The sequence below is a fragment of the Cadophora gregata genome (assembly GCF_030347475.1).
Source record: "Cadophora gregata isolate MNR1 chromosome Unknown scaffold_2, whole genome shotgun sequence".
NCBI classification, from domain to species: Eukaryota; Fungi; Ascomycota; class Leotiomycetes; order Helotiales; family Ploettnerulaceae; genus Cadophora; species Cadophora gregata.
This window is the reverse complement of record NW_026695925.1, coordinates 2,028,085-2,052,027: the sequence shown is the minus strand read 5'-3', so window position 1 is coordinate 2,052,027 and position 23,943 is coordinate 2,028,085. Positions and strand designations below refer to the sequence as shown.

General features: G+C 47.9%; 8 protein-coding genes across 8 annotated transcripts; 4 read left to right on the top strand and 4 right to left on the bottom strand.

Annotated features, from left to right (window-relative positions):
• Positions 1–57: 57 nt before the first annotated feature.
• ONS95_007968 (uncharacterized protein) lies at positions 58–695 on the top strand (the record flags this gene model as incomplete). Its single annotated transcript, XM_058501497.1, has 3 exons — positions 58–195; positions 250–385; positions 442–695. The coding sequence occupies 3 exons, from the start codon at positions 58–60 to the stop codon at positions 693–695; spliced, it is 528 nt and encodes a 175-aa protein (XP_058362817.1).
• Positions 696–1,147: 452 nt separating this feature from the next.
• On the bottom strand, positions 1,148–4,638 carry ONS95_007967 (uncharacterized protein; the record flags this gene model as incomplete). The annotated part of the gene is made up of 9 exons (XM_058501496.1): positions 1,148–1,900; positions 1,948–2,072; positions 2,121–2,985; positions 3,060–3,363; positions 3,413–3,759; positions 3,815–3,910; positions 3,959–4,039; positions 4,121–4,411; positions 4,516–4,638. The coding sequence occupies 9 exons, from the start codon at positions 4,636–4,638 to the stop codon at positions 1,148–1,150; spliced, it is 2,985 nt and encodes a 994-aa protein (XP_058362816.1).
• Positions 4,639–5,329: 691 nt separating this feature from the next.
• ONS95_007966 (uncharacterized protein) lies at positions 5,330–6,045 on the bottom strand (the record flags this gene model as incomplete). The annotated part of the gene is made up of 4 exons (XM_058501495.1): positions 5,330–5,383; positions 5,517–5,544; positions 5,645–5,752; positions 5,843–6,045. 4 exons carry the CDS (start codon positions 6,043–6,045, stop codon positions 5,330–5,332), a joined length of 393 nt encoding a protein of 130 aa, XP_058362815.1.
• Positions 6,046–8,144: 2,099 nt separating this feature from the next.
• ONS95_007965 (uncharacterized protein) lies at positions 8,145–9,515 on the top strand (the record flags this gene model as incomplete). The annotated part of the gene is made up of 3 exons (XM_058501494.1): positions 8,145–8,689; positions 8,739–9,051; positions 9,102–9,515. 3 exons carry the CDS (start codon positions 8,145–8,147, stop codon positions 9,513–9,515), a joined length of 1,272 nt encoding a protein of 423 aa, XP_058362814.1.
• A 542-nt stretch (positions 9,516–10,057) lies between these two features.
• ONS95_007964 (uncharacterized protein) lies at positions 10,058–14,407 on the top strand. The gene is made up of 2 exons (XM_058501493.1): positions 10,058–11,205; positions 11,258–14,407. The coding sequence occupies exon 2, from the start codon at positions 11,584–11,586 to the stop codon at positions 13,486–13,488; it is 1,905 nt and encodes a 634-aa protein (XP_058362813.1). The 5' UTR covers positions 10,058–11,205; positions 11,258–11,583; the 3' UTR covers positions 13,489–14,407.
• On the bottom strand, positions 14,109–16,820 carry GFA1 (glutamine--fructose-6-phosphate transaminase (isomerizing)). Its single transcript, XM_058501492.1, has 5 exons — positions 16,597–16,820; positions 16,390–16,450; positions 16,084–16,304; positions 14,455–16,031; positions 14,109–14,405 (listed from the first exon to the last, which is right to left on the bottom strand). The coding sequence occupies exons 1-5, from the start codon at positions 16,620–16,622 to the stop codon at positions 14,185–14,187; spliced, it is 2,106 nt and encodes a 701-aa protein (XP_058362812.1). The 5' UTR covers positions 16,623–16,820; the 3' UTR covers positions 14,109–14,184.
• A 3,720-nt stretch (positions 16,821–20,540) lies between these two features.
• Positions 20,541–21,864, bottom strand: RPT4 (26S proteasome subunit rpt4; the record flags this gene model as incomplete). Its single annotated transcript, XM_058501491.1, has 4 exons — positions 20,541–20,661; positions 20,711–21,167; positions 21,217–21,603; positions 21,657–21,864. 4 exons carry the CDS (start codon positions 21,862–21,864, stop codon positions 20,541–20,543), a joined length of 1,173 nt encoding a protein of 390 aa, XP_058362811.1.
• A 1,484-nt stretch (positions 21,865–23,348) lies between these two features.
• ONS95_007961 (uncharacterized protein) lies at positions 23,349–23,937 on the top strand (the record flags this gene model as incomplete). The annotated part of the gene is made up of 2 exons (XM_058501490.1): positions 23,349–23,664; positions 23,867–23,937. 2 exons carry the CDS (start codon positions 23,349–23,351, stop codon positions 23,935–23,937), a joined length of 387 nt encoding a protein of 128 aa, XP_058362810.1.
• Positions 23,938–23,943: the final 6 nt, after the last annotated feature.

Genomic DNA, 23,943 nt, shown 5'->3' with positions numbered 1-23,943 from the left:
CAGATATCACTGTCTTCGGCCCACCTCGCCTCCCTTCGTCTCATCCGCAAACTCAAGATGGCGATCATCTCAGGCGCGACCATCATAACGTCCTTGTCCCTTTTCCATATCACTCTCGCATTCTTCTTCCTTACAAATCCGAACGCCATAGCAGATCAAACACTTGTGTTTATAATAGGGGAGGCTATGGGACTGGTACAGAAACCCTACTTGTCTATTGGTTCTAATCTCAGCTAAACGAATTTACAGCCATACGTGCGCTCTTTCGAGACCCAGTCCGCCCCATTGTCTTTCCTCGCGGCCGTACTCTTCGTTGTAGGAGTCAGTGACTTGGTCTCCATCTCTCTCCCTGAAGAGATCTCGCAGTATCACTGGGGTTCACAAGGTTCGCTCCCCCGATTGCCAACCTGAAAAGAAGAAGAAAAGTAACCTCCACAACAGCGCCGGTGCGGCTTGTATTGTTCTTTGGGATAACTCTATACTCCTACGCATTCTCCAACAAGTCACCTCTATACGCCCCGAATACCTACCAGCCGAGCTTATGGGGCGAGGGATTGAAGAACAGAGTGCTCTTCACTTGGGCATTCGTTGAGATGATCACTTGGTTTTGGGTATTCGTGACATTGCGGGAGGAGAGGAGAGAGATGGCCATGAGGATCCAACAGAGAAGAGCGGCAGAAGAGGATATGATGTGATTACTCGGAATAAAGATAACGGTTTCTAGCACATCGTCTGTCTCCGTCTAGTGCTCTTGTTGGTGGTCCGAAAGAGATGAATTTGCATGGCGGCAAGCCTGGGTTGTTGACAAATCAATACTGACCGGTGTGTAAGGTGGATGGGATCATATGACCAGGTAGACATCTGTGAGTGAGATGTCGTTCAAGCGCTTCACAAGACCTCTGTACAGGTCCGGCTAACTTGAAAGCATACTAAAAGCCTTCTCGGGGGTCCTGGATCGTCCCTTTCAGCCAGTTACCAATAGCCAGAACGGTAATTTTCTTAGAAGATCATTGGTGGAAATCATAGTATTTACTGCGTTGGAAAGTTCCAGTCATGTTTGAATGAATAGATGAGCTATGCAAGGCGAAAGGAGCCCCAGAAGTGGCCCGGATGAATCCGCGCCTCTGGTAGATCTGATTCTCGCTATCTATGCCTTGCCGGGTGCTTTTAGCAGAGACAAGCCAGCAACAGAGTCTCTCCAACTCTCAGTAACCTCGCCAGCCCATTGCTCCAAGAAACCCTCATCCAGATGTTCCCTCAAAGCCTCCACCAGCCCTGGCGACACTCTCTGCTCTCCTCCTGTCGCATCTGGCAGTACACACTCGAGGACCTTGTCAATCCAGCCACCTTCATCAAGACCACTCTTGACGGTGGCAGACTTGCCAATCGTAGCCTGTAGAAGACGTTGTGCTAAATCCAAGGCTGTCTTGTTAGCTTCTGCTTGCTTGTCAGAGACATCCTTGCCCCTCCTCGAGATGTAACTACAGAGGTTGACTACTGCAGTTCCAACTTCATGAGCAGTATACAAGGTATGCAGAGTACTGGCAAAAGCCGGGACCAGGTCTTCCATCTTATCTATAGTGGCCAAATGCTTCTCGAGACTCTCCGCTAGATCCTTGTTGTAGCTATCAAGCTTATCCATAATATCTGACTCGCTACACAGCGCACGATCGCAGGCATGGTAAATGATAAAAGCCATTGCATCGTAGGTAGATTTCGCCAGTGCTTCTGGCCCAGTTAGGTCTTCAGATCCCACTTTCGGGATCTGACAGTTCTTTTGAAAGTCAATATACTGTTTCAGCCACTGCTGAAGTATTTGACCCTCACCGCTCGTCGGAGTTGATGGGTCAATGAGAATGAGGAGTTTTTGGGTAACGAGATTTTGCCGATACCGGTATTCCTGGGACGTGTCAGTGATTCGATACGTGGTGAAGATGGGTTACTCACAGTTGGACGCGGGAAAAATCTGCTCAGCTCCTCAAATCGAGGGCCAGAAAAACTTTCGTAGTTGGGGAAGGTTTCATAATCGTTGGTATCCGCGAAGGTAGTCTCAGAAAGCTCCGCATTTGGTGCTCCTCAAAATCAGCTTCGTCAACTACTTAATTGAGAGCAAAACATACCAACAATATCGTACTCTTGAATGATCTCAGCCAATGATCTCTTGGGCTCCAACAAACGAGCGACCTTGCTGCTTTCGACAACATACATAACTCTCGCTAAACTTCGAGATAGGCTGTCCTGGACTTCACTGATCTCAAACACGGAGTTGTAGCTACTGTGTTTAAACGAAAGCCAGACATTCTTGATCACATGTTCTTGAGCGCTTCTGTACAACCTCCGCTGCTTCTGAAGTTGTTCTAGTGGAGTTCGGGTGTTGTCAGAACCATTTGGAAGTTGGCCGAAGGGATGAGGATGGAATGTGGATATTCTGTCGAGAATAACGTACGACAGAGTGTCGAGTTGAACTTGCTTGAGTGATAAGCGTTCAAAAGCTCTCATGGCCAAAGATCCACAACCAAGATAGCAGTATAGGCGGACCAATATCAACGATATCTGGAAATTAGATCTGGAAGGCACCGAAGCAACTTCGAGCAGAACTGCAGCTTGCAAAAGATAACTAGCCCCACTGCTGTTGATAGGTACACGGCTATTACCGGACTCTGCCAGAGCAAGCTTGATCAAGCACATCGCTGATAGGATGCTGAAATCGTCTGCTGGGTGACGATCTGTTGAGGGGAGATCTGCCACAAGTTTATCGTCTCTAGCGGCCACTCGATAAGACTTGATAGATTCTTCTGCAGTCAGTGTAAGACAGTGTTTACAGCTGATGCCACATGCCTCGGAACATGACGTGCAGAAGAAGCTGCCACTTGCGCTTCTTCTTTCTGGACTGTAAATACGCTCCAATTCTGGTAGGCAAGATCCAAGCAGGTATCTCAGCTTATCCGAGTTTATCGATTCCGTTATTTGGCGGATAGTTGAAAGCTGCGTACAATGTCAGGGAATCACTATGCTAGGGCATCGCAAATAATTTTGAAGGCTGCCACTGGAGAACTTACGTCTCGGGATTCGGCCGTACGGTCCAGAGCGCCTCTGAGCTGTTTTCGCTCATCCTGGCTTAATCTTCCAACAAATGGTCTGAGATCATTGTACGCGGTATTTGCGCTGCCATAATCCTGCAAGTACTTAGAAATGGTAGAGCCTCGGTATGACACATTAATATCTCCCGAAGATATCGTAGGGCTAGGACTCTCAAAAGCAAACTTAATCAACGCCAAGGAGGCGTTTCTCTTCCAGCTTTTATCAATCTTGCAAGCTGGATCCAAATGCGCCTCAAGTTCTTCCCTTACTTGGCTATTGAGGCTAGTATTGTTGTCAGAGTCTCGAGCGATAAATTGCATATAATACTTACTCAGTACTGTTCAATTCTTTTGCTGACCCAATGTAGGCATCCCAGACAATCCAATCACTCAGTCGAGCCTCGGAATATCGAGAAGTTGTGTCTGTCGTACGGGCTCTTTTCAGCAGTGATCCAGTTGTCTCAAAAACTGTTTTCCAGTCCTGTACACTCTGAAGTAGTTCCAGTTTCATCCGCCAGAGTTCCCATTCGCCTTTTGCCACAGCTGACTCGGGTCCGAGAAGCGGGTCTAGAAGGTAGTCTAAACTGGCTTCTCTCTTACCATAAGACTTGGTAATTCTATGTAGCAGAAGCAACTCTTGAGGTGATTGTATTGATCGGGCAGGTAGCTGCTTATGGTCCTAGCCAGATGTCACTTCGATGCTACGCTTTAACCCATCTGCAGGGCCAACTTACAGCAGCTTGCTTAGTGGCAGTTGCGAGCTTGCCAATTTGGCCTAGCGCTAAGCCTCCCCATATCTTCTTTTGTACTTCAGGACAACTGGGCGACATCTGGACTTTTTAGCAAGGCTACAGCAATTCTGGGACGGACATGACTACTGAATATAGATACATGGTGGATATATTCCAGAAAGTGTAAGCATGATTTTGGGGGAATGTTTTCTCGAGGCTATTAGCAATCTGAGTAGACTTTAGCATAGGACTACAATTACGACAAGTTTGCATAAACCGAGAGCCTGGAAGATGCAGGGTTAGACTTGCCTGTCGAGCATGGTCCAAATCGTTTCTTGCAAGACATGCTTGGAAGCACTTCAGACTGGCATCTTCATTCTTTGGTGATGCTTTGACACATTGCCATCGTAGTTCACCAACGATCCGTGCCCAATTCTCCCGCGGAACAGGAAGAACCTCGTTCAAGGCATCGTCATAAAGCTCGGCAACCACTAGCTCTGAAGGGACTGTCTTCTTTTCAGCCAGCTCTTCCAGATGCACAAGAACAGCTGCTTTTTCGGTGGCTTGAGGTGAGAGGGCCCGAATATAGATTTTGAGTGCCTAGATATGGTATTAAGAAACTGAGATCAACCTAGTCACGTGTTTGGAGGATCATTCAAAGGAAAGGGCAGGGGCTGTGATGCTCTGGACATTGTTCTGCTCACCTCATGGTAGGGAGTATGTTTCTTTGCTAGTCGCTTGTCGACCAGCTTTAAGGCTTGCTTGAGACTCTTTGACTCGATTGCATTCCATATTTGGGCATCTGCTCGGTCCTGGAGTTGGTCCATGTCGTGTACAGGACAATGAATGATCCAACGTCAATCGTAGCTCAGGGTGGCTTTTGCGATCTAACGTCGATCAAGCCTAAGTAACCTGAGATGGTGGTTGGTAAGTGGAAGTGGGAGCGTCTGCGGTTGAGCCAGAAAGGAGAGATCTGGTACGCGGCCGAATTTTTGGGTGCGTGGAATTGCTCCTAGCCGAAGCGAAACGAACTTGAACAACAATGATAATAACGAGGTCACTTAAAGCTACACTACGACCACATCCTTACTAAAAAACTCAGACAATTCACTTCGTGCAGATAGGTTGAAAAGGCTCTATACAAATTCGACAACAAAAGCACTATGGCCATGTTCTTTACGTATCCAGGACTGATAAGCTGAAGAGTGTCGCCACCACTTCACCATTCGTCTCATTCGCGACTAGCCCGGCATACCTATCGTGAGGTTTCAGCGCATGAAGAAAGCTTTAGATCTGACTTTATGTCACACGCACGTAGTAATCAATTTAAGTATGACGACAGGATGGGGTGGATTGGATCAAGAGAACCGCTTCATGTAACTTGTCAAGTGCCCAAGAATCGAGCGATCCAGAGAAGAATTATTTGTTGGTCAAATTTGCCTATATCGTACAGCCCTGGCTCATTTGGCACATCCCGAATACATGTTTTAGCCCTTCCTGTGATCTTGCTTGTAATCCTCACGAGAACCAAGATTTCCCATCCTTCAGCTTGGCTTCTTTCCTCGCTGATAGCTGTACTAGTTAGCCAAAGTCATTTTTGTACTCAGTCCACAAGTGCCTATTTTTGATCCTTGACCATTTGGTCGATATACGCGGAAATGAACGAACAGGAGGAAAATCACAGAATGGCAAAAGGCGAACTCACCCATTGCTGTTTGCAGTCTCGATATGCTCTATTAAAGTGATCAGTGAATACCTTAATTCTATTGACAATGACCATTGACTGGAATTAGATCCTTGGGAAGGGTCATAGCAAGGTTTGACATCACCCACTGGAAATAATCTGTGCACATCTCTCTATCTCCCCCATTTCGATGCAGACACTTCAGACTTCTTGAAGCCGCCTCCTGACATGGGTCGAGATACTCTCCAGGTAGTTTGCTAGTCATCGGATTAGCTTGATGGGCACCCTATGGGATGCTGTACTATATTTGGTAGCAAGCAGGAAAGGAGCATCGAGAGACGACCTACCTATTGAATTTCTCGCTTGTCTTCGAGTTCCACGGCTCACCCGCATTATCTTTCGCGTCTTTGGAGGACATGATTAGTGCTTTGATGTAGGAAAAGCCTCCGGAATTGCAGTGATTTGCCGCAATAAGAATAGTCGTCTTGAAGAACGGGGGTAGGATGAGAAGTGCTGGCTGAGGACTCTTGAACTTGCCGAGGCTTGGCATCGCGGGATCTTATCGCTTACAGCTATTCTTCAGTTTGGCGTGATTCTTCGGTGAATAACGCCGCACTTTTCAACTTACTATAACTTTATTAAAAGTAGGGTAAACTTTATAAAAAAAACATAAGAGAAAAGAGATAGATTAGGGCTTTAACTTACATAAATTTTCATGTGTTTTAGTAAAATACTTATAGAGTTAATTAATCTTTAAGTTTAAGGATCTTTAATTTTCAAAAACCTCTAATTTTCACTGTTTTTCTTTAGTATATTATATCTTTAGGACTAATAATCTAAACTTCTTAAAAACTTATACAAATTAATGCGCTATTATTAAGCTTTCTTTTAAGCTAACTTTTATAAAATTTGGATTAGTAATAAAAAGTTATAGTATATCAAACAGGCGCGGCGTTCTAACTGGAGAATCACGCCAAACTGAAGAATAGCTTATATCAGAAAGGGCAAGGACCAGACATTCGCAGGAGTGTCGAGAGTGTCTCCTCCTTTGCATCCCTTCACGCGCTTTCATCCTGGACCTTACTTCAACGTCAGCCCATGACCTTGTCCTGTCGCCGCCCTTTTCCAGAGCGGACTTGACACAGAAGTACCACCCGCTGCGACTGTGCAGCAACTGACCCAGGGCATTGAATGTGAGGTGTGAAACATAAGGACTAGCCCAGTGGCAGAATCAGTACCGTCCTTATTCATAGACATGGGTCCTGCTCGAGGGAGGTCCTTATCTGGACTTTGTTTGTGAGTTATTAGCTTAGGAGTTGATGAGCGAGCCTTGACGATCTTTCTCTCCGTCTCTATCCTGTCAGTCGGCGAGCAGATCTACTAAAGCAACATGCTTTGGAAAGACAGATATATTCCAATGGTCAAGTCGGCCAAAGTTATTGCTGCTTCAGTAGTATGTTGCCTGGCAGATCTGCCTAGCACTCTTGAATGGTTTCTTTCATATTCTTCGTATCGGAAGTGATTTGACTTGGGCTAAGGTTCAACTTGCGTCCGTTAACGGCGGCCCACGCAATTCCCAAGCTGGTTATTGGGGGGAGCCATGCCCGTCGTTTCGTCTTCCAAATCGAGTCATACGATCCAGATCTCGATATCTCCCCGCTCTAGTCAGCGTGTGATGCCTCTTAGCCCTCCACACCTATATTGAATTTCCTCCATTTTTGAACTGGCTTGTCTCCACAATCCGCGCCCAACTGATAAAGTTGGTAATATGAACCTAAAGTTCTGGAGTCAACTGATGACATGTGGGAAGGTGCCGTCACAGCTGCTCCTCGAGGCGAAAAGAATACCTCTCTCGTCTCTGTGGCTTAACTGTGTCCTTGCCGATTACGCCGATTGGTATGAAATTGTCTGCAGGGACTGACTTGTCTTCTCTCACGGCCAAGTCTAGGCGTATCTTTCTGATCCTTATCCATTTCGAGGAACCCTTTCCATACAGACATGTTGTAATCGCATGCGAACCCCTAGAGTATTTCCAGTAAGTATTGCAGACAACGTCTCCGACTGATCCGTAAACTGGCCAAGGCATCCAGTCTCACGACCAGAAGCCTCGACTGACTTAGACGACGATAAGAGTGGCGTCTTGAAGGGCAATGCGCGCGAGGTATCGCGAGTAACTTCCCGCAAAGTGACAGATTATCCCTCGTTACGTCGGGAGATTACTGCGGGAAAAGTGTGGAGGACCTGCACAAGGGAGGGCAGGATCGAAGCGTCAGGGAAGTGCAAGAATAACGGCTGGACCATCGGTAGCGCATTACCATATTGATTTGTTTACGTCGACGAACCAAGCACTGAAACGAGCAGGAAGTGAACGATAGCCACTATTGTTCCCAGTGGGACCCATTAATTATAAGAGGGCTTAGACGCCACTCTCACGACACCTCATAAACAACATCAACTGAACACACGGAACTGACGATATATTCCGTCATACACTTCCCTGTTCTTCTTCAGTATCATATTCCTCGTCCAGAGTCGCTCAACTCTCATAGTCAGTAGATTTGATTCTCATGTTGTAAGATCCGCGATAGGGTGCCGCACCGTTCTACCTCTGTCCAAAAACCCTTCTTTTTCTTCGTAGAGATACATGTCATGCTCTTAATTCTGAAGATCATTTTGGAGATTCCCTTCGTTTCTCCTGTGTCCTATTTCGTTGTCAGAAAATACACACCCGAGAGACTTCTAACGGCAAGTTCCCAGACTACAGGCGCTGAATCAAAAGCGTACAATATGGCAACTCCAGATATTTACGTGCAACCTGGCACTTCGGATTCGTCTTACTCAAAGATAGCCAGTCCACCGAGGGTGTTTCCTTCCCCAAGAGAAACCCAGACATCCCTCAAAAGATCGTTCGAAAAGTACCTTGCAGCAGATAATGGCTCCGCTGCTATTGGGAAACTCTTCAGGCCCATCGATCATTTGGCGTACGAGGAACCTAAATACATTCACACTATGGAAGATTTGGGCTTCTCTGCAAATAGCGGTGTATCACCTGTTGCCGTTTCAGATCCATTCCCTTTGTTCAGCGAAGAGGCCATCGACATCATGAGGAAGGAGGTACTCGATCCTGAAGTCTTGGAAAAGTACAGCTTCACATCCGACATTGCACCTAGGCAAATTCGCGGCTATGCTCCTAAGTAATCCAACCCTAATTATAAATCGATATTCAGTCACTGATCTATATAGACACGGAAAGTTCATCTTCGAGGCATGGAAGCACCCTGAAACCCTCGCTATCATTTCGAAGATCGCAGGTCTGGACCTTGTTCCCGTTATGGATTATGAGATCGGCCATGTCAACTTGTCAATTCCAGGAAATAAGGAGGAACACAAGGACCTGAAAGATGATGATCAAGGAGGAGCTATCGTCGGCTGGCACAGAGATAGCTACCCTTTCGTTTGTGTGTTAATGATGAGCGACACAACCGGAATGGTGGGTGGCGAGACAGCTCTGAGAACTGGTTTTGGGGATATCAAGAAAGTCCGAGGTCCAACTAAGGTATGAGAGAGCCTCAGCCTCACCTGTCAATGTCTCTAACAACGACACAGGGATGCGCAGTTGTTCTTCAAGGAAGATACATCGACCACCAAGCACTCTCGGCATTTGGTGGACAAGAGCGTATCAGCATGGTCACTTCCTTCAGGCCTAGCTCTATCAGGATCCCCGATGATACAGTGTTGAACACCGTCCGACCTATTTCCAATCTCTCAGACCTTTACGGCCAGGCGGTTGAGTACAACCTTGAGAATGCCGAGTCACGTATCCGTCACATGCTCAAGAACGTACGCGATTCCATGAAAGCTGGAGCGACGGATGTCCGTACGATTAAGTCATTCCTGGAATTCGAGATTAAGACCCTTACCCATCTCAACGAGGAGATCGTTGACGAGTCTCTGGTTAAGAAAGGTTTATTAGCAGAAGTGTGCGAAGAAGCAGCTAAGGATAAGCGTCAAAAGCTCTGAGTCATCTTAAGGACATTGAACTTGGTAAATGAGAACCATATATTGATACCAGTCAATATTTCGAGAGAACGAAGTCTGTGGATGGAAAGCAGATATAACAGCTGTTGAGCGAGAAGTGGATTCTCGTCCTCACCATCAGGATGGTGTCGGGATTGATTGCCTTGATCCGAGCGCCTACGCTACCAATAACTCGGGTTTACATCGAAAACCCCTAACATGATGGTGCGTGAGCGAGGGATCCTGACAACAGCGCGATGGATAATGGTCCATGATCATGAATCTCTTACGGCGTTCTCCTACGGCCTTTCTTGTCATGACTGCTGAAGTCTTTCTTGGATTTTTGGATAATTGGCCGATCGCTAACCGCAGCTATGTGGGCTTTCTCACCTCTTTTCCTTATGTTTCTGCGGTATGTTCTCCTGGTCGGAGACGTTTCTCGTCGAGCAATTAAGCGTGCGGCAAATTCTTTAGTAGACTGTGATAGATTTTGGATACGAGACATAATTTAGCTTTTGAGTCATAATGCACAATGTGTTTGGGCTAAATATCGAGAGTAGTCAGTATCCCGCTCCATGAGATTCGTTTTGCCCCCGCCTCCTGGAGCAATTGGACTTCACCTACCACTCATTCCTCTGGCTGAGCGTATGTGAGTCTAAGCCAATAGCAGGAGATATATGACGCCTCACCATACATTTACCGAATGCATTCACATTATATTGCGACCCAAAGACTCCTTGGGCTCGGCTGCACGTTGTCAACGTGGCAAGCAGCTCGTCCAATGAAGCTGGCGCAGCCCTGGATTTGTTGTTGTCGCCTCGAACTTCGTCCTTCGCTTCGCAATGTACCGTTCAGGTCTCATAACTTACTCCGTACACAGTTACATTCAACCTCAAAAGCCGGGTGCGCCTCTTGTGAGAATCCGGTATCGACGTAGGGATGGGCTCAGATTTTTGAAGGCAAATGTCCAAGGCTCGCAAGGCTGGGGCTGGATGATCAAGCAAAGCCGTGAAAAGGAGCAAATTCAGGAACTGGCTGGTGGTGCTTTCACGCCCGTTGTGACGTTGATCACGTTCTGAAGATTGAACAGCTAAAGACATCAGTATCCAAGAGCTTTTTTAATGAGACTTTATTCACACAGAAACCACCTGCCCTTCCTGCCGTTAAATGGTAAAGGCACCCTGCCCTGCCCCAGCTACTCGTTGACACCAGACACCCCACATTCAGATGGAGGGGTTGGTCGTGAGGTCCAAGCCGACCTTGGACTAGTGCGTTGTGATGATTGATTAGTCTTGGCAAGGTTGCTTTGGAGCAGCCAAAGCGCCAACTCCATTTCCAGAACCTCGTACATCATACAGTATTGTCCTGGCAAGTCTTTCTTGCCTTCCTCACCCACGGGAGGGAACGACAACACTCAGATCCATTGACACTACGATTTACATCTCCGATCCGAAAGATATTCCCGCCCTTGTGGAAGCCGACTGAGGCCCTTAAACTTCCATATCGCTACAGTACCACATCACCAGCCCACCTCTCAGGTCGATGATACAACATGGCACCCTCTATAACAACCCCAAGCCAACCCGTGGCTGGCAGAAGAGAACCGTGGGTAGCTAGCAACGGGCGAGAAACAACACCAACGATGGTACGAGCAGGTACTGCGCTTGCCTCCAAAGCGAAGAATGACGTGCAGGCAAGCTCGACAGCCGTCCCCTTCAGCGGGCTTTGACTGACGATTTGTACAGCCTGCTACGTTATTCAAGACCGACCTCACAGATATCCGAAATCTTGTTACTTGTACAATCTGCGACCAGCTTCTCTACGAGCCTTGGATTTTGGGATGTGGTCATACCTATTGTTACTCTGTTCGTGCTACCTACCTCCATATCCTGCCCGACTCCAGCTAACATTTCCAAGTGCCTCTGTAGCTGGTTCACCACCAACCGTAGAAAGAAGACTTGCCCCGAATGTCGTGCGAAGGTTATAATGGTTCCTGCTCCGAATTTCCTTGTAAGTAAAGTTCAGCTTTATTGATGAAGCATGAAAGTAACAACCCATCTAGGTCAAGCAGATGGTCGATCAAGTCTTCACGAAGCGCCGAGAACTGATGCCGGCCGATGAGTCTATCGAGCAACACGCCAAGCGTAGAACAGAAGAGATTGAAACTGTGGACAAGGATCGTAATGGCCCGGATGGTGTATTCAAGGGCTTGTTCCCCAAACCCCGGGCAGAGCCCATGGTGGACGAAGCAGACGGCGGTATTTTGAGATGCCCGGGCTGTGGTGCTGAGCATATAGGCGGGCCGGCTTGCACTGTATGTGGATTGGGAGTGGAGGATCCGTATGGATTGAGCGACATGGATGATGATGACATAGATGATCTCGAAGATTTAGACGATTTGGAGCAAGACTTGGACGTCGAGATCGGCGCCGAGTTTGATCATCATCATCATCACGGTCAATTTGCACACGGCCACTTTGCCCATGCATTTTTGGATGTCGCAGCTCGAAATGTTGGACATCACTATGTTGGTCACTACAATCACAACCACAACCATAATCACAATCACCACCATCCCGGCTCACAAACCACCTCGGATTCAGAGGATATGAGCGGGCTGGACAGCAACAGCGATAGCGAGGACGATGACAACTCCCTGGACGACTTCGTAGTACAGGACGATCATCCACAAAACCGCCCCGGCACCGGTGTGAGCGGCAGTTCGGGCCCAAATGATGCCATCAACCTCATCTCAGATGACGAGTCTGATGAGGGTGGTGCAATTTCAAATCGCCGGCCACGACAACGTGTCCAATCAAATAGAAGTCCAGCCAGTTTGGGAAGCAATTCCGATCGAGGTTTCACCCCTTCTGAGTCTTCAGATATCCATTATGGCAATCAATATGGACAAGGTAGTCCTGCGAGAACAAGAAGTCCCTCAGCTCTGACCGTTACGGATACTGACACGAACCTCTCTGAAGCCGGCGACATGACTTCCGCCGAGCTTCTCCGACAATCTGGCTGGAGTCCACTCGATCATGGAAATGATAGTGATGCCGAAGGCCCAATCTCACCCTATGGATATCAACATGGTCGTTATGGCACTTTGCACACAGACGATGAAGATGATTCGGAGAACAGCGACACCACTACGGAAACAGCTACCGAGAATGGTCACACTGACGAAGATGACCGCTCTCGAGAAGGCCTTTCCCAGACACCAACCTCCTCAGAAGACCGTTACCAATCTCACATCCAAGCTGGTACTCACTTCTACGACCGCGGTCCTGGCGAACAACGAGATGAAGACTCTGAGGGCGATACAGATATGACTCCAAATTCACCAAGATCACGAGAGAGCCGCAGCGTGAGTGCCAGTCCATACTTCAACGGCCGTGGCGACAGTAGAGATCCAGACGGTGACCTCACTCCTGTAGCAAGAGGAGACCGAGGTGTGAGCGCTGTGACCACAGAAGGTAGTGAGATGGGCGGTCTGTATGAGGGTACGTGGGAAAGCGATCAGGTTATCGACCGCGGCCTACAAGCACAGTTCGATGAAATACGCAATGGCAATCGCGTATCTCAAGTTCTTGGTTACTCCAACGACATGCATTACCAGGAAGCCGATTCTTCGGACAGCTCTGTATGCCCACCTCCTGGAAGGAACTCAAGACGCCCTCGATCAGTTGCCCGTGTTCAGCAGTACGATCCTCGGATTAGCATGATGTTTGCTGAGCACCAAGCCGCAGCTGCACGAGGCAGCCAAGAGAACCCTATTTCATTCGACGACTGGGAGGGCCATGAGGAGGGTCGTCAAATGGGGTCCGCCTCCCGAAATTCAATGACAGCATATCGGAGCATGCCAGATCGTCGCATCGACCCCCTTCGCAGCTCTCGCTCTCCATCTTCCACTAGAATCATCTCCTCTTCTCAGAGAAACTCTCGTCTCCCCAGACAGTACTCTCGCCGTGTGTAGAACTTGACTTTCTTTCTTTCTTTCTTTAGGGACAACTAGGGCTGGTGGGAGCATTCTGCTGGTTCTGGTCTTCTAGCACAGCATTGCATGGTGTTGGTATGTTTTGGTGGGTGTCAATTATGGAAGGATTCTTAAATTTGAGCGAAAGGTATGTGGATATGTCATTGCAGTATGCAGCACAGGCGCAGGAAGGGTAACCCTTTGGTGGAAATCAGGCGTCATTGCGATATGTGACGGCAGCCAGAAACTTTAGAAGACAATAGACTTCTTAAGCGGGCCATTGATAAAGTTTGTACAGCCCTGTTCCCTCTTTGTAATTATGAGTCCGGCAGAAGATCTCACAATTTATTGGTGCTCTAAGTAAGCCTTAGTGCAAGTCGAAACCCATAGCCCTTTCCCAAGTTGGGTATCCTATTCGAATGGTTGGAACTCAAGACGCCTCAATGCCTGTGGGCCACCAAAAGTGTTGTAGATCTCCAGGCCAAAGCCGATTTTCGTGAAGTGCTCGCTTACTTCGTTATGATAGAACTCCATTCTCTAGACTACATTGCGATCTCGCAACAGAGTTACAGTATGATGAAAAGCGGACAAGCCATAGCCATGAATCCATTCCTTTCTTTCCCAATTCCATTCCCCAAGCGCTAAAAGCAAGTACTACAATGACACAAAATTTTCTTGCCCTGGTTATCTGTCCCTCTACTCCACGGTAACGGACTTGGCCAAGTTTCGGGGGAAATCGACGTTCAATCCTTCGGCAACAGCGAGCCAGTAGGCCATCAGTTGGAGTGGAATAACATTCAGAAGACCTTGCAGACAGTCGACGGTCTTTGGAATCTCGATCTTCTCGGCTTGACCGGCCTTGAACTCCTCGTCATTAGGATTGCAGATGACAATGGGCTTTCCACTGCGCGCAATGACTAGTGACTCATTAGTAGATTTCTCAAATCGAGCACCGAAACAACATACCTTGTTGGTAAGCATTGAGAGACTTAGCAAAGATGTCATCACGGGTGAGAATCATGATAATGGGCAAGTTCTCATCAACCAAAGCCAAGACACCGTGCTTGAGCTCTCCAGACATAACAGCCTCACAATGGAGGTAGGAAATTTCCTTGATCTTCAAAGCACCTTCCAAAGCTGTTGAGAATTGGCTACCTCTGCCCAAGAGCAAAAGACTCTTCTGGTTCTTGAATGTTCTTGCACAGAGCTCCTTGATCGGCTGGTCGAGCTTCAGAATGTCCTTGATTTGCTCCGAGATCTTTCCAAGACCCTCCATGATGTCCTCACGTCTCTTCTGCTTGGATGCTCGGTCTTCGCTCAACGATAGTGCGAACATGATCATAGCAATGAATTGAGATGTGTAGGCCTTGGTAGAAGCCACACCAATTTCGGGACCAGCATTAACGTGAACACCACAGTGGGTGAGGAGGGAGATAGAGGAACCGACAACGTTCACGATACCGACAGTCAGAGCACCACGCTCCAAGCAGTAGCGGAGAGCCATCAGGGAGTCGGCAGTCTCACCAGACTGAGATACAAAGACGCATGTATCATCACGGAAAACTGGCGCTTGTCTGTCAAGGAAATCCGAAGCCAATTCAACTGCGATTGGGATCTCAGTGAGCTCCTCAAATGCACCTCGGACAGCCATGCAGGAGTGATAACTGGTTCCGCAAGCAATGAAGATGATTCTTCTGCATCGGCGGATGGTGGCAATATATGATCTCAACCCACCCAGGGTGACCACTTTGTTTTCCACGTCAATACGACCTCTCATGGTGTTGACAACTGACTCAGGTTGCTCGAAAATCTCCTTCTGCATGAAATGGTCGAATTTGCCCTTCATGATCTCTTGGAGTTCCAGCTCGAGAGTCTGAATAGTTCTGACATTGGAGGATCCATCGGCCTTGGTCAGTCTGTGGATGTTGAGAGAACCCTCGTGGATGTGTGCAATGTCGTCATCCTCAAGGTACATGACCTTCTTGGTGTGCTCTACGATAGCTGAAGGATCGGAAGAAAGGAAGAATTCGGTAGGCATTGGCGCTCCATCATCAGTCATGAATGCTCTCGATTGCGATCTGTGCAGAAGAGACTTGTCAGGGGGCGCAAGAAGGTTGCCAGCTGCAAGGAAGTTGCCGACATTTGACTTCTTCAGTGCAACATTTTGGGATGCCTGCTCGGCTGGAAGGGGTCCATCTTCGGTATACTCGACGTCAACGAAGTCAACCTTCATCCGCTTCTCTGTGCGTACACCAATGACCAATGGGGAACCCTTTCTGGCCGCGATGACTTCGTGTGGGTAGTGGACGGACTTCATCAAAAGACCGAAAGCTCCCTGCAACTCCTTGATGACAGCCTTTGCCAAATCCGTAAATCCGATTGTTGGGTGTTGATCATAGAGGTATTTCGCCAGCTTGGCAATACACTCGGTATCAGTCTCAGTCTCGAATTTGAAGCCCTTCGACGTCAACAGAGTCTTGAGCTCCTTGTAGTTGGTAATAATACCGTTGTGAACGACAGAAAATTCCCAAGTTGGGTCGGATCTGGGCTTTAAGTCAGAAAGTGCAGGTGGCATGAGGATTCTCACAAGCTTACCTGTGAGGATGGCAGTTGAGTCTAGAGGGAGGGCCGTGGGTTGCCCATCTGGTGTGTGCAATACCAGCATGCGAGTCGAAGATCTTGGTCATATCTGGCTTCTGCTCCTCGATGAGTTGCTTCAACTTGACAACTTTTCCAACCTCCTTGTATGCGAAGACCTCATTCTTCTTGTCTCCGTCGACAGCTAAGCCAGCACTGTCATATCCTCTGTACTCCAACTATCCCAATCATTAGCTTGTATTCGAGGAGACTATTTTGGTCGAAATTTCGAATCTCGAAGCTTGGGGAGTTTGGAAGACGTACTCGGGAGAGTCCATTTACGAGTGTCTCGATGATGGTCTTCCTGTCCTTCTCAACAAGGTAACTATTGACATAGTTAGCAATTGTCTCCTTGCCATTGAATGCCCAAGAACAGCAGCAGAAGCAGCCCAGCCCAAACAAACGGCAAGGAAGAGTTCGATTATCTGAAGACTGTCCAATATCTGCAAAAGCAACGTTTCCTCAACTTACTTGATGTAACCGAAGATTCCACACATGATTGCAGTCTGCTGTCCAGCAAGAGCTCGGAAGATCAAAAGGGGCGCTTCGTTGCTGATTTGCGGGGTGCGAGGGGTTGTTTTTGCTGGCAGGACTCAAGAGAATTGAAGACACAAGGCAATGCAATGAATCAACGCTGTGTTTGCGATGCGATGCAACGGGTGGAAGGATAGATGGCTTAGTTGTACGAGAGCGGGAGGATGGGATGGGATGGGATGGGATGATGGGAGGAATGAAGTAAATAGTCGTTGAAGAAGCACAGCAAGCCAGACAAGGCAAGGCAAGGCAAGGCAAGGCAAGGTAGGTACGGTAAGGTACGGACACAGGCAGCTGGGCTGGCAGGTGTGAAACTCGTCTAGCTTAGCTCAGGTAGCTGGGCCCCCTGCCCCCCCTGCCCCCTCTGCCCCCTGGCCACCCCGGTCACCTTTATTATTGCTCCAACAACCAGAACAGAACCGAATACAGTCCGTAGTACTGTACTGTACTCAGAACTGTAATCGCACTGGAACTGAGCCAAGCAAGGGCAAGCGCAAGCGCAGGGCCGCTCGAGGGGCCCTTCAGCCCTCAGCCCTCAGCCCTCAGTCCTCAGACGCGATTCACTACCTATTCGCTCCTGGCTCCCCGCTCTTTGCGCTTACCGCAAGCATCCGCACGCTTGTGCAGTCCTGTCCTGTCCAGTGTCCAGGCCCTGTCTCTCCCTCTCTCTGCCTGTAGCCTGTGGCCTTTCCGAACGCGGAATACGTACAGTAAATTTACGAGTACAGTGTGCAGTACTACTGTAGGTATCTAAATTAGCTGGTTCACATGCTCCAGGGCTCTCTCCAGCACTTTTCGGTGCAAGCACAAGCTCCTGGGCTGGCAGTGCGGCTGATGCGACGGGCTTAGGATCCCGTCTCACTGCGCTGCTCGCTCTCGCCTGCGTTGCTGGTTGTACGGAACGAAGCTTCGGCTTGCACACGGGTCAACAGCATTAATTGGATAGGGGGCCTCGGCCTCGGGGCTCCAGCCATCAGGGATGGCCACTGGGGCCTGGGCTGGGCTGTAAATTTACGACGAGCCACAGCCACACAGCGTTCCATTTTTAGGAGATCTACAGGACGGTAGTCAGGGGTATTTCTTGGGACCCCATAGTTGACACAAGACAAGATCGTTTTCATCATGTCAACGACGCCAAGGCAGTGTTCAACACGGGCCCATGACGCGAGAGTGGAGTTCTACTGTACATTTCTTGCGTGAGTTGGAAAATAGATCAGATGTTTACGGAGTATCCATTCCATTCAATAGTGCCGGCAATTCCTCATCGCCATGTCATGCCGCTGGAAGTTTCTACGCGGGAGCAGGTGAATACGAAGTCTGTACGGATGCACATTTTTCAACCCATTTTACTTGCCTCGGAGGCAAACCTGTGGCTAAAACTTTGCCTCAACCTTTCTGAATCAACAAACAGAATCCATCCTCTACACGAGATCATGGCTCAACGGCGGGACGGGCATGAAACTTGAATATTGCCCCACGTCCCGGGTGAGCCGAGAGGTTTGTTGACGGAAGACTCTTTATTATCTGAAGTAGGTTGTCTCAAGCCTTTCCTGACACTTTGGATGATGAAAGAGAACGTTATCTACAGCAGAGTCAAGATCAAGCCCGCTATACGAAGTCTCGCAAAGTTGATTCTGACCTAGCATCGGAATTTTGGGCACGAGCTTATCTTCTTTGTTGCTGTCTGGCAGATGCTGCCCATATGTAGCTCTTGCCTGTCTTGAGAAGCTTGGATAGTCATGATATGGACAAAAGCAGACGAATACTTGAATCAGAGAGAGACGGCGGCAAGTCGATTTTCATGAATCCTCCAAGCAGCTCACATTTGTCAACGGCATCTGCAAAGTCCATGTTTGATCGTTCGCCACATCCTTGGAACAAGTCCTTGGATTCTGAGAAACGTCAAGAGTGTTATTATAAGACCAAAAGCAGGAAGCGAATTGTTCAGTCGCCGTCTGTTTCGGCCTATCAAGGGGTGGTTCAACTCTTGCGGCTGTCGATTTTGAATTCCTAGACTTGGGATTGCTGCCCACATACAACGTTTGCAAGTGCAGTCTTATCATATCTTAGCCACAAAAATTATCAATCGCCACAAGGCTCTGTGTGCTGATAGATATGAAAGCGACATCCTTTCTTCCACGACGGCTGGACAAACAGGTAGCCCCTCCCAGCCGCTCTCTGTACCAGCATGAGAAGCAATGCATGATCCCATTTTCCTACAAAATGCTCGTCACTCTGCTTTTCCAATATATATCATCTTCCAAACTCCGGGTATCATGAAGCATAAACTGGAGCACCACATCTTTTAATTGCGATGGCGCGCTCTCGCCTCCCAACTTTGAAAGTCCATCGAGCGAAATGGACACTTGGAGTCGCGTTGATCTCTGCAAACCTTGTAATAAGTTTATCCATGGCTAGGTTGCACGTAACGATGTAGAGAGCAACGTGAGGAAATGTGGGTGCGGATATGTGTCGAATGATGGGCACGAGTTTGCCCGTTTAGACCCAGTGACTGAGAAGTTCCATGGCCCTTGGAGCTTTCGAATTAGTATTCACCTGGTTCTTCGGAGCCATTTTGATCTATTCCAGTGTTGTGGTATCGCTGCTACTTTGGTTGATGATGTCGAGAAGTCCTTAACAACGTCGAGTCTATGATGTCGTCAGGCTGAAAACGAATACCTCTGTCTTGCCAAAAGGGTTGATATTGATAACTTCACTTGGATCATTGCTGATTAAAGTCAGCGTTGGGTGTGCTGAAGATCGACAACTCTAGAGATTCACCCACCTGAAAACTCGTGGGAAAGCGTCCTGACAGCACAAACAACATTGCTCTCAGATTGAACCGGAACATCTGTTCGAGGTCGATATGGCGGAGGGCGATCTCGATCCTCACGAGTACCTGATATGTCCGACCCCATCGTTGCTCATAGTTTAAAAAGATGTAAATCAAGTCCGGAAAAGATGCGGACATCAAAGCGGCTTGATAATCTCTAAATTAAAAAAAAATATTGGACCAAGTCTCAAGTCAAGACCTGTGGGAGCCTCAAGTATCGTACCAAAATTTGTCTTGCTCATCCATGGACGTAGTGCTAGTTCCCACATCTAATAAAGACTGGTGCTACCCTTCTTCACTTCCAGATCTGTATGTTGCCAGGAAGCACTAGGCTTGAATTCTGGTTCCGACATATTTCATGCATACATTCGAGACGCGACAAGCAGAAAAGGAGCATATTTACAAGTTCCTCGATAACTGTTTCTTGAATAGAAGTATTTCGAGAGCTGTGAACACTATGGAGATACTTATCGCAAGTGAAGACACATGGAGCTACCAGCTCGACGCCTGCTCTAGGTAAGGTAGCTTGCCGAACCGGACATGCGCACATGATGGAATGTTCAACTAGGGATGAGCTACAGTGGTACAGAGATCCAGTAGTACCTCAACTTGAGGTTTTTTTGGCAGAAGGAGAACAGATATTGAGAAGCCTAGAACATGGCTATCACATCCAAGATTTGAGGAAAGACATGTTCAGGTAAGCTTCATACTAAAACAATTGCAAGTTGACTCTCCAACAGTTCAGGTAAGAGGAGCATTGCATTCTCACGAGTTCATATGGAGGCAGAGGCAGAGTATCAAAAGAGGACCAAGGTAGCTGTTTGAATTTGGCGGCTTTGTTAGCAAAGCTATCCACCATCGGAAGAACATACAACTAATACGGTCCCTAACAACCACCAGATCATGCTGCAGATATATTGGGGACCGGAGTATACAGTAGAAAGCACGCTCATAAGATAGAATCTATGAATTCGATATGGTATTGTTACAGAGTAAAGCCTTGAGCTTAACCTATGCCAGAGCGCCTACGCAAGAAACAGATCATTATCTAGAGCTTTTGGTATTCCAGCTTGCCCTCCAATTTCTTCGATTCAGCAACCTTGCGTACCGCTTTGTTGAAGTCGTCTTGATTGACAGCGTCCCTGTAGTCCTTGATCGCGAATAGACCACTGTGAAATGTTAGTAACTGCTCTCGTTACAATACTGGGACAAACATACGCCTCTGTAACAACATTCCTCAAATCAGCACCATTGAGCCCATCACTCATCTTTACGACACTCTCGAAATCAACATCTCCCTCAGTAACCACACCAGCTGCATGAATTTTCATAATCTCCAAGCGGCCAACCTCATTGGGGAGGGGAATTTCGATTTTCCTGTCCAATCTTCCAGCTCTGAGAAGTGCGGGATCGAGGGTATCCGGTCGGTTCGTAGCCATAATGATCTTTGTCTTGCCAAGGTAGTCGAAACCATCGAGTTGATTGAGAAGCTCCATCAGCGTCCGCTGAATCTCACGATCGGCCGAGGTACCCTCCGAGAATCTGCGTCCTCCAATAGCATCAATCTCGTCCATGAAAATAATGCATGGCTCGTGCTCCTTTGCATATCCGAACATCTCTCTAATCAAACGTGCCGATTCTCCAATATACTTGTCGACGATTGCAGAGGAAACAACTACAAGCGGTCAGCCGTGCTCAATGACAATATAATGCCTGGAGCATACCTTTCAAGAAATTTGTCTCCAAACTGCTTGCCACAGCTCTTGCCAACAGCGTTTTTCCGGTTCCTGGGGGCCCGTAGAGTAGCACACCCTTCGGAGGCTTGATGCCGACTCTCAGGAACAATTCGGGATTCTTCAGAGGAAGCTCAATAACCTCCCGCAACTCTCTAATCTGCTCGTTCAGTCCACCAATGCCACCAAAGCTGACCTGACCTGGATCCTCCAGGGACATATTGTACACGAGAGGGTCGACTTCTCGGGGTAGCATTCGCATAATAGTGAGGGTGGTCATATCAAGAGCAACTCGGGTTCCCTGCTTCAGCGCAGCCTTGTCGACCTTCGATCTACATCCAACGACATATCTTGGACCGGAGGAAGCCTTGACGATGACTGAAAGTCCATGATTAGCTATGCTAGATGTTGGAGACTTTGAGGCTACTTACATCTCTCATCATCAAGCTGTTTCAAGACCTCTCCAATGATCTGCCCAACACTTTGTAGAGCTTTGATATTATCTTCCGTATGGTCAAAGTCCTTCTGTAAGCCCTTGATCTCCAACCGTAAAGCCTTCAGCTTAGCTTCCCATTCTCTGGATTCGAGTAGCTTCGTCTTGAACGATGCGAGCGCGTGTTGACGCTCCTCGTCAGACATATCGAAGTGCAGTAGTGGTTGTATAGAGATTCAGTAGTATGTCGAAAGGAGGCCGAGCGGTTCGTAGGAGTAGGAGAATGTTGGCGGACGAAGTTACTTGGGTTTGAAGTTCTGTTGACTGTGACACTCTACAGCTCACTGGTAAACGCGCAGTAGCAATTGCCTAACGCAGGCGCGGAACAATATGAACCCGTCCGGAGACACACGTGACAAGGATTCATTTCCCAGCACCTTATTATTGAGATAATTTTGTTCCAGTCAACAATCTAGCTGGAGCAGGCAGTCGTGATTAGAAATGTGATATTTTTGGGCTTTGCGACAAGACTTGCTGTTCCAGGTTCAACTCCTTACGTAGTTTCTCTGGAAATCAAGACATATGATCTCAGCATTCGCGTTTCTTCTCTTCGAACACAATTCCACAAAAGTATGGCTACTTAGGAAGCTTAACTTTCAGTTCTGATCTCCGGCTGCCTTTGGATCATTCGTTACAATCAAAGCGATAAGTGTACCTACAGTAGCAGTGTTCTACTACGAAGATATGTACCTGTGCCTAGTTAAGTTTTGGTCAACATGTTGTGTCATCTTGACTACCATGAAGGTGATGTCATCAACCACAGCAAGAAGTTAGTTTTGTCAAAATGACATTATTCGTCTACTTATGGCTTCGAGAAACACTTTATGTGATTTTCGTATTGAGAAGTTTGACTATCTGTACTTATATCAAGGGTCCCGTCAGCGAATTGAGAAACTTGGCGTCGAGGATCTGTTTGGCCGAGTAGGGCCGCGGAAGGGGGCTTTGAAGCGTGATATGTGGGAAAGATGAAATCGCAAAGTCAGGTTAGGTCCAGTGGGACAGGAGTCATCAATATCGTATCACCCCTGAAGAACGATCATACCATGTCCTGGACTGAAGACGTACTGGCGAATTCTTGAGCACCTATCAAGATCACACGCTGAATTGTCAACAATACACAGAGAGTGGGCAGTTCCACTCGGACTCTCGAAGAAAGACATTCTGTGACATCTGAGAGTTTTGATCTTCATCAGTCAAACAATCTCTTTGTCTGGCATTTGCAGATGCAGTCTCCTCACTGGGTTTCGGGGGTGGTGTCGGTAGGGAGAGGATGGAAGTGTTTGCTTTGGCGGTGGGATGATTCACGGGACGGGCCAATGAGATATCGGACAGGTCTGCTCCAGGGCACTTCAGGTATCCTATGATCGGAGGAAAATCGCAAGATCAAATTGCGATTATCTCTACGGCCTTCGTACGGCTGTACCAACGTAGGTATATGAACGGCCTTGTCCGATGACATGAAAAGATGAAGAAACCAGCAAGGATATACATTCAAAATCAGATGAACCTCCTGTACCTGTGAGTCTAAACCCAATAGCGACATACCAAAGAGATGAGAGCAGGATGTATGAACAACCAATCTGGTTGAGATTAAACAGATAGACCTCAGTCTCAAAATTCTGAATATGACATGCGGTTTTATCAACCATGGAATTCAATCGAAGGCGAGGCTGCAAAACAAGTGGACCACCTGTACTGTACCAGGCGGTTCGGCGGTTCCCTCCTCTTCCCTGCAAGAATCATTGCCCAGCTCCAGCCAGCATGGACAGCCTCGAGTGCAGCCGAAACCCTGTTGCTCACCGGCGCGATTTTCAACCCCTCCAGACCAGGATCTGTCCCCCACCAACCTCAAAGCTCCCAACTGAAAAAGCCCCTCACTGCCACTACATCAACCCTCTACATTCCTCACTACCTCCTCTTCCTCCTCCAAAGCCACACCCACAAAGGTCAGTACCATACCCCCCCCATCCAATTGAACCTACCACATACATAAACCCTACTCTCATCTGCTCGAGTGCGTATTAGCCCGCCGATAAAGGCGCATAGCATCCCCCACGGCGTTTGGCTGTCACCTCACCCCACATCCCCTCCTAGCATATTTCTTCTTCAACTCTGTTTGCCGATCAACTGACAATCTGTGCTTCGCAGAAGATAAAACTATCACGCATACAAAAGCAGGTGAGCTACCATCGTTCCTCCCGTTCTTTCTCAACGACTAACAATTA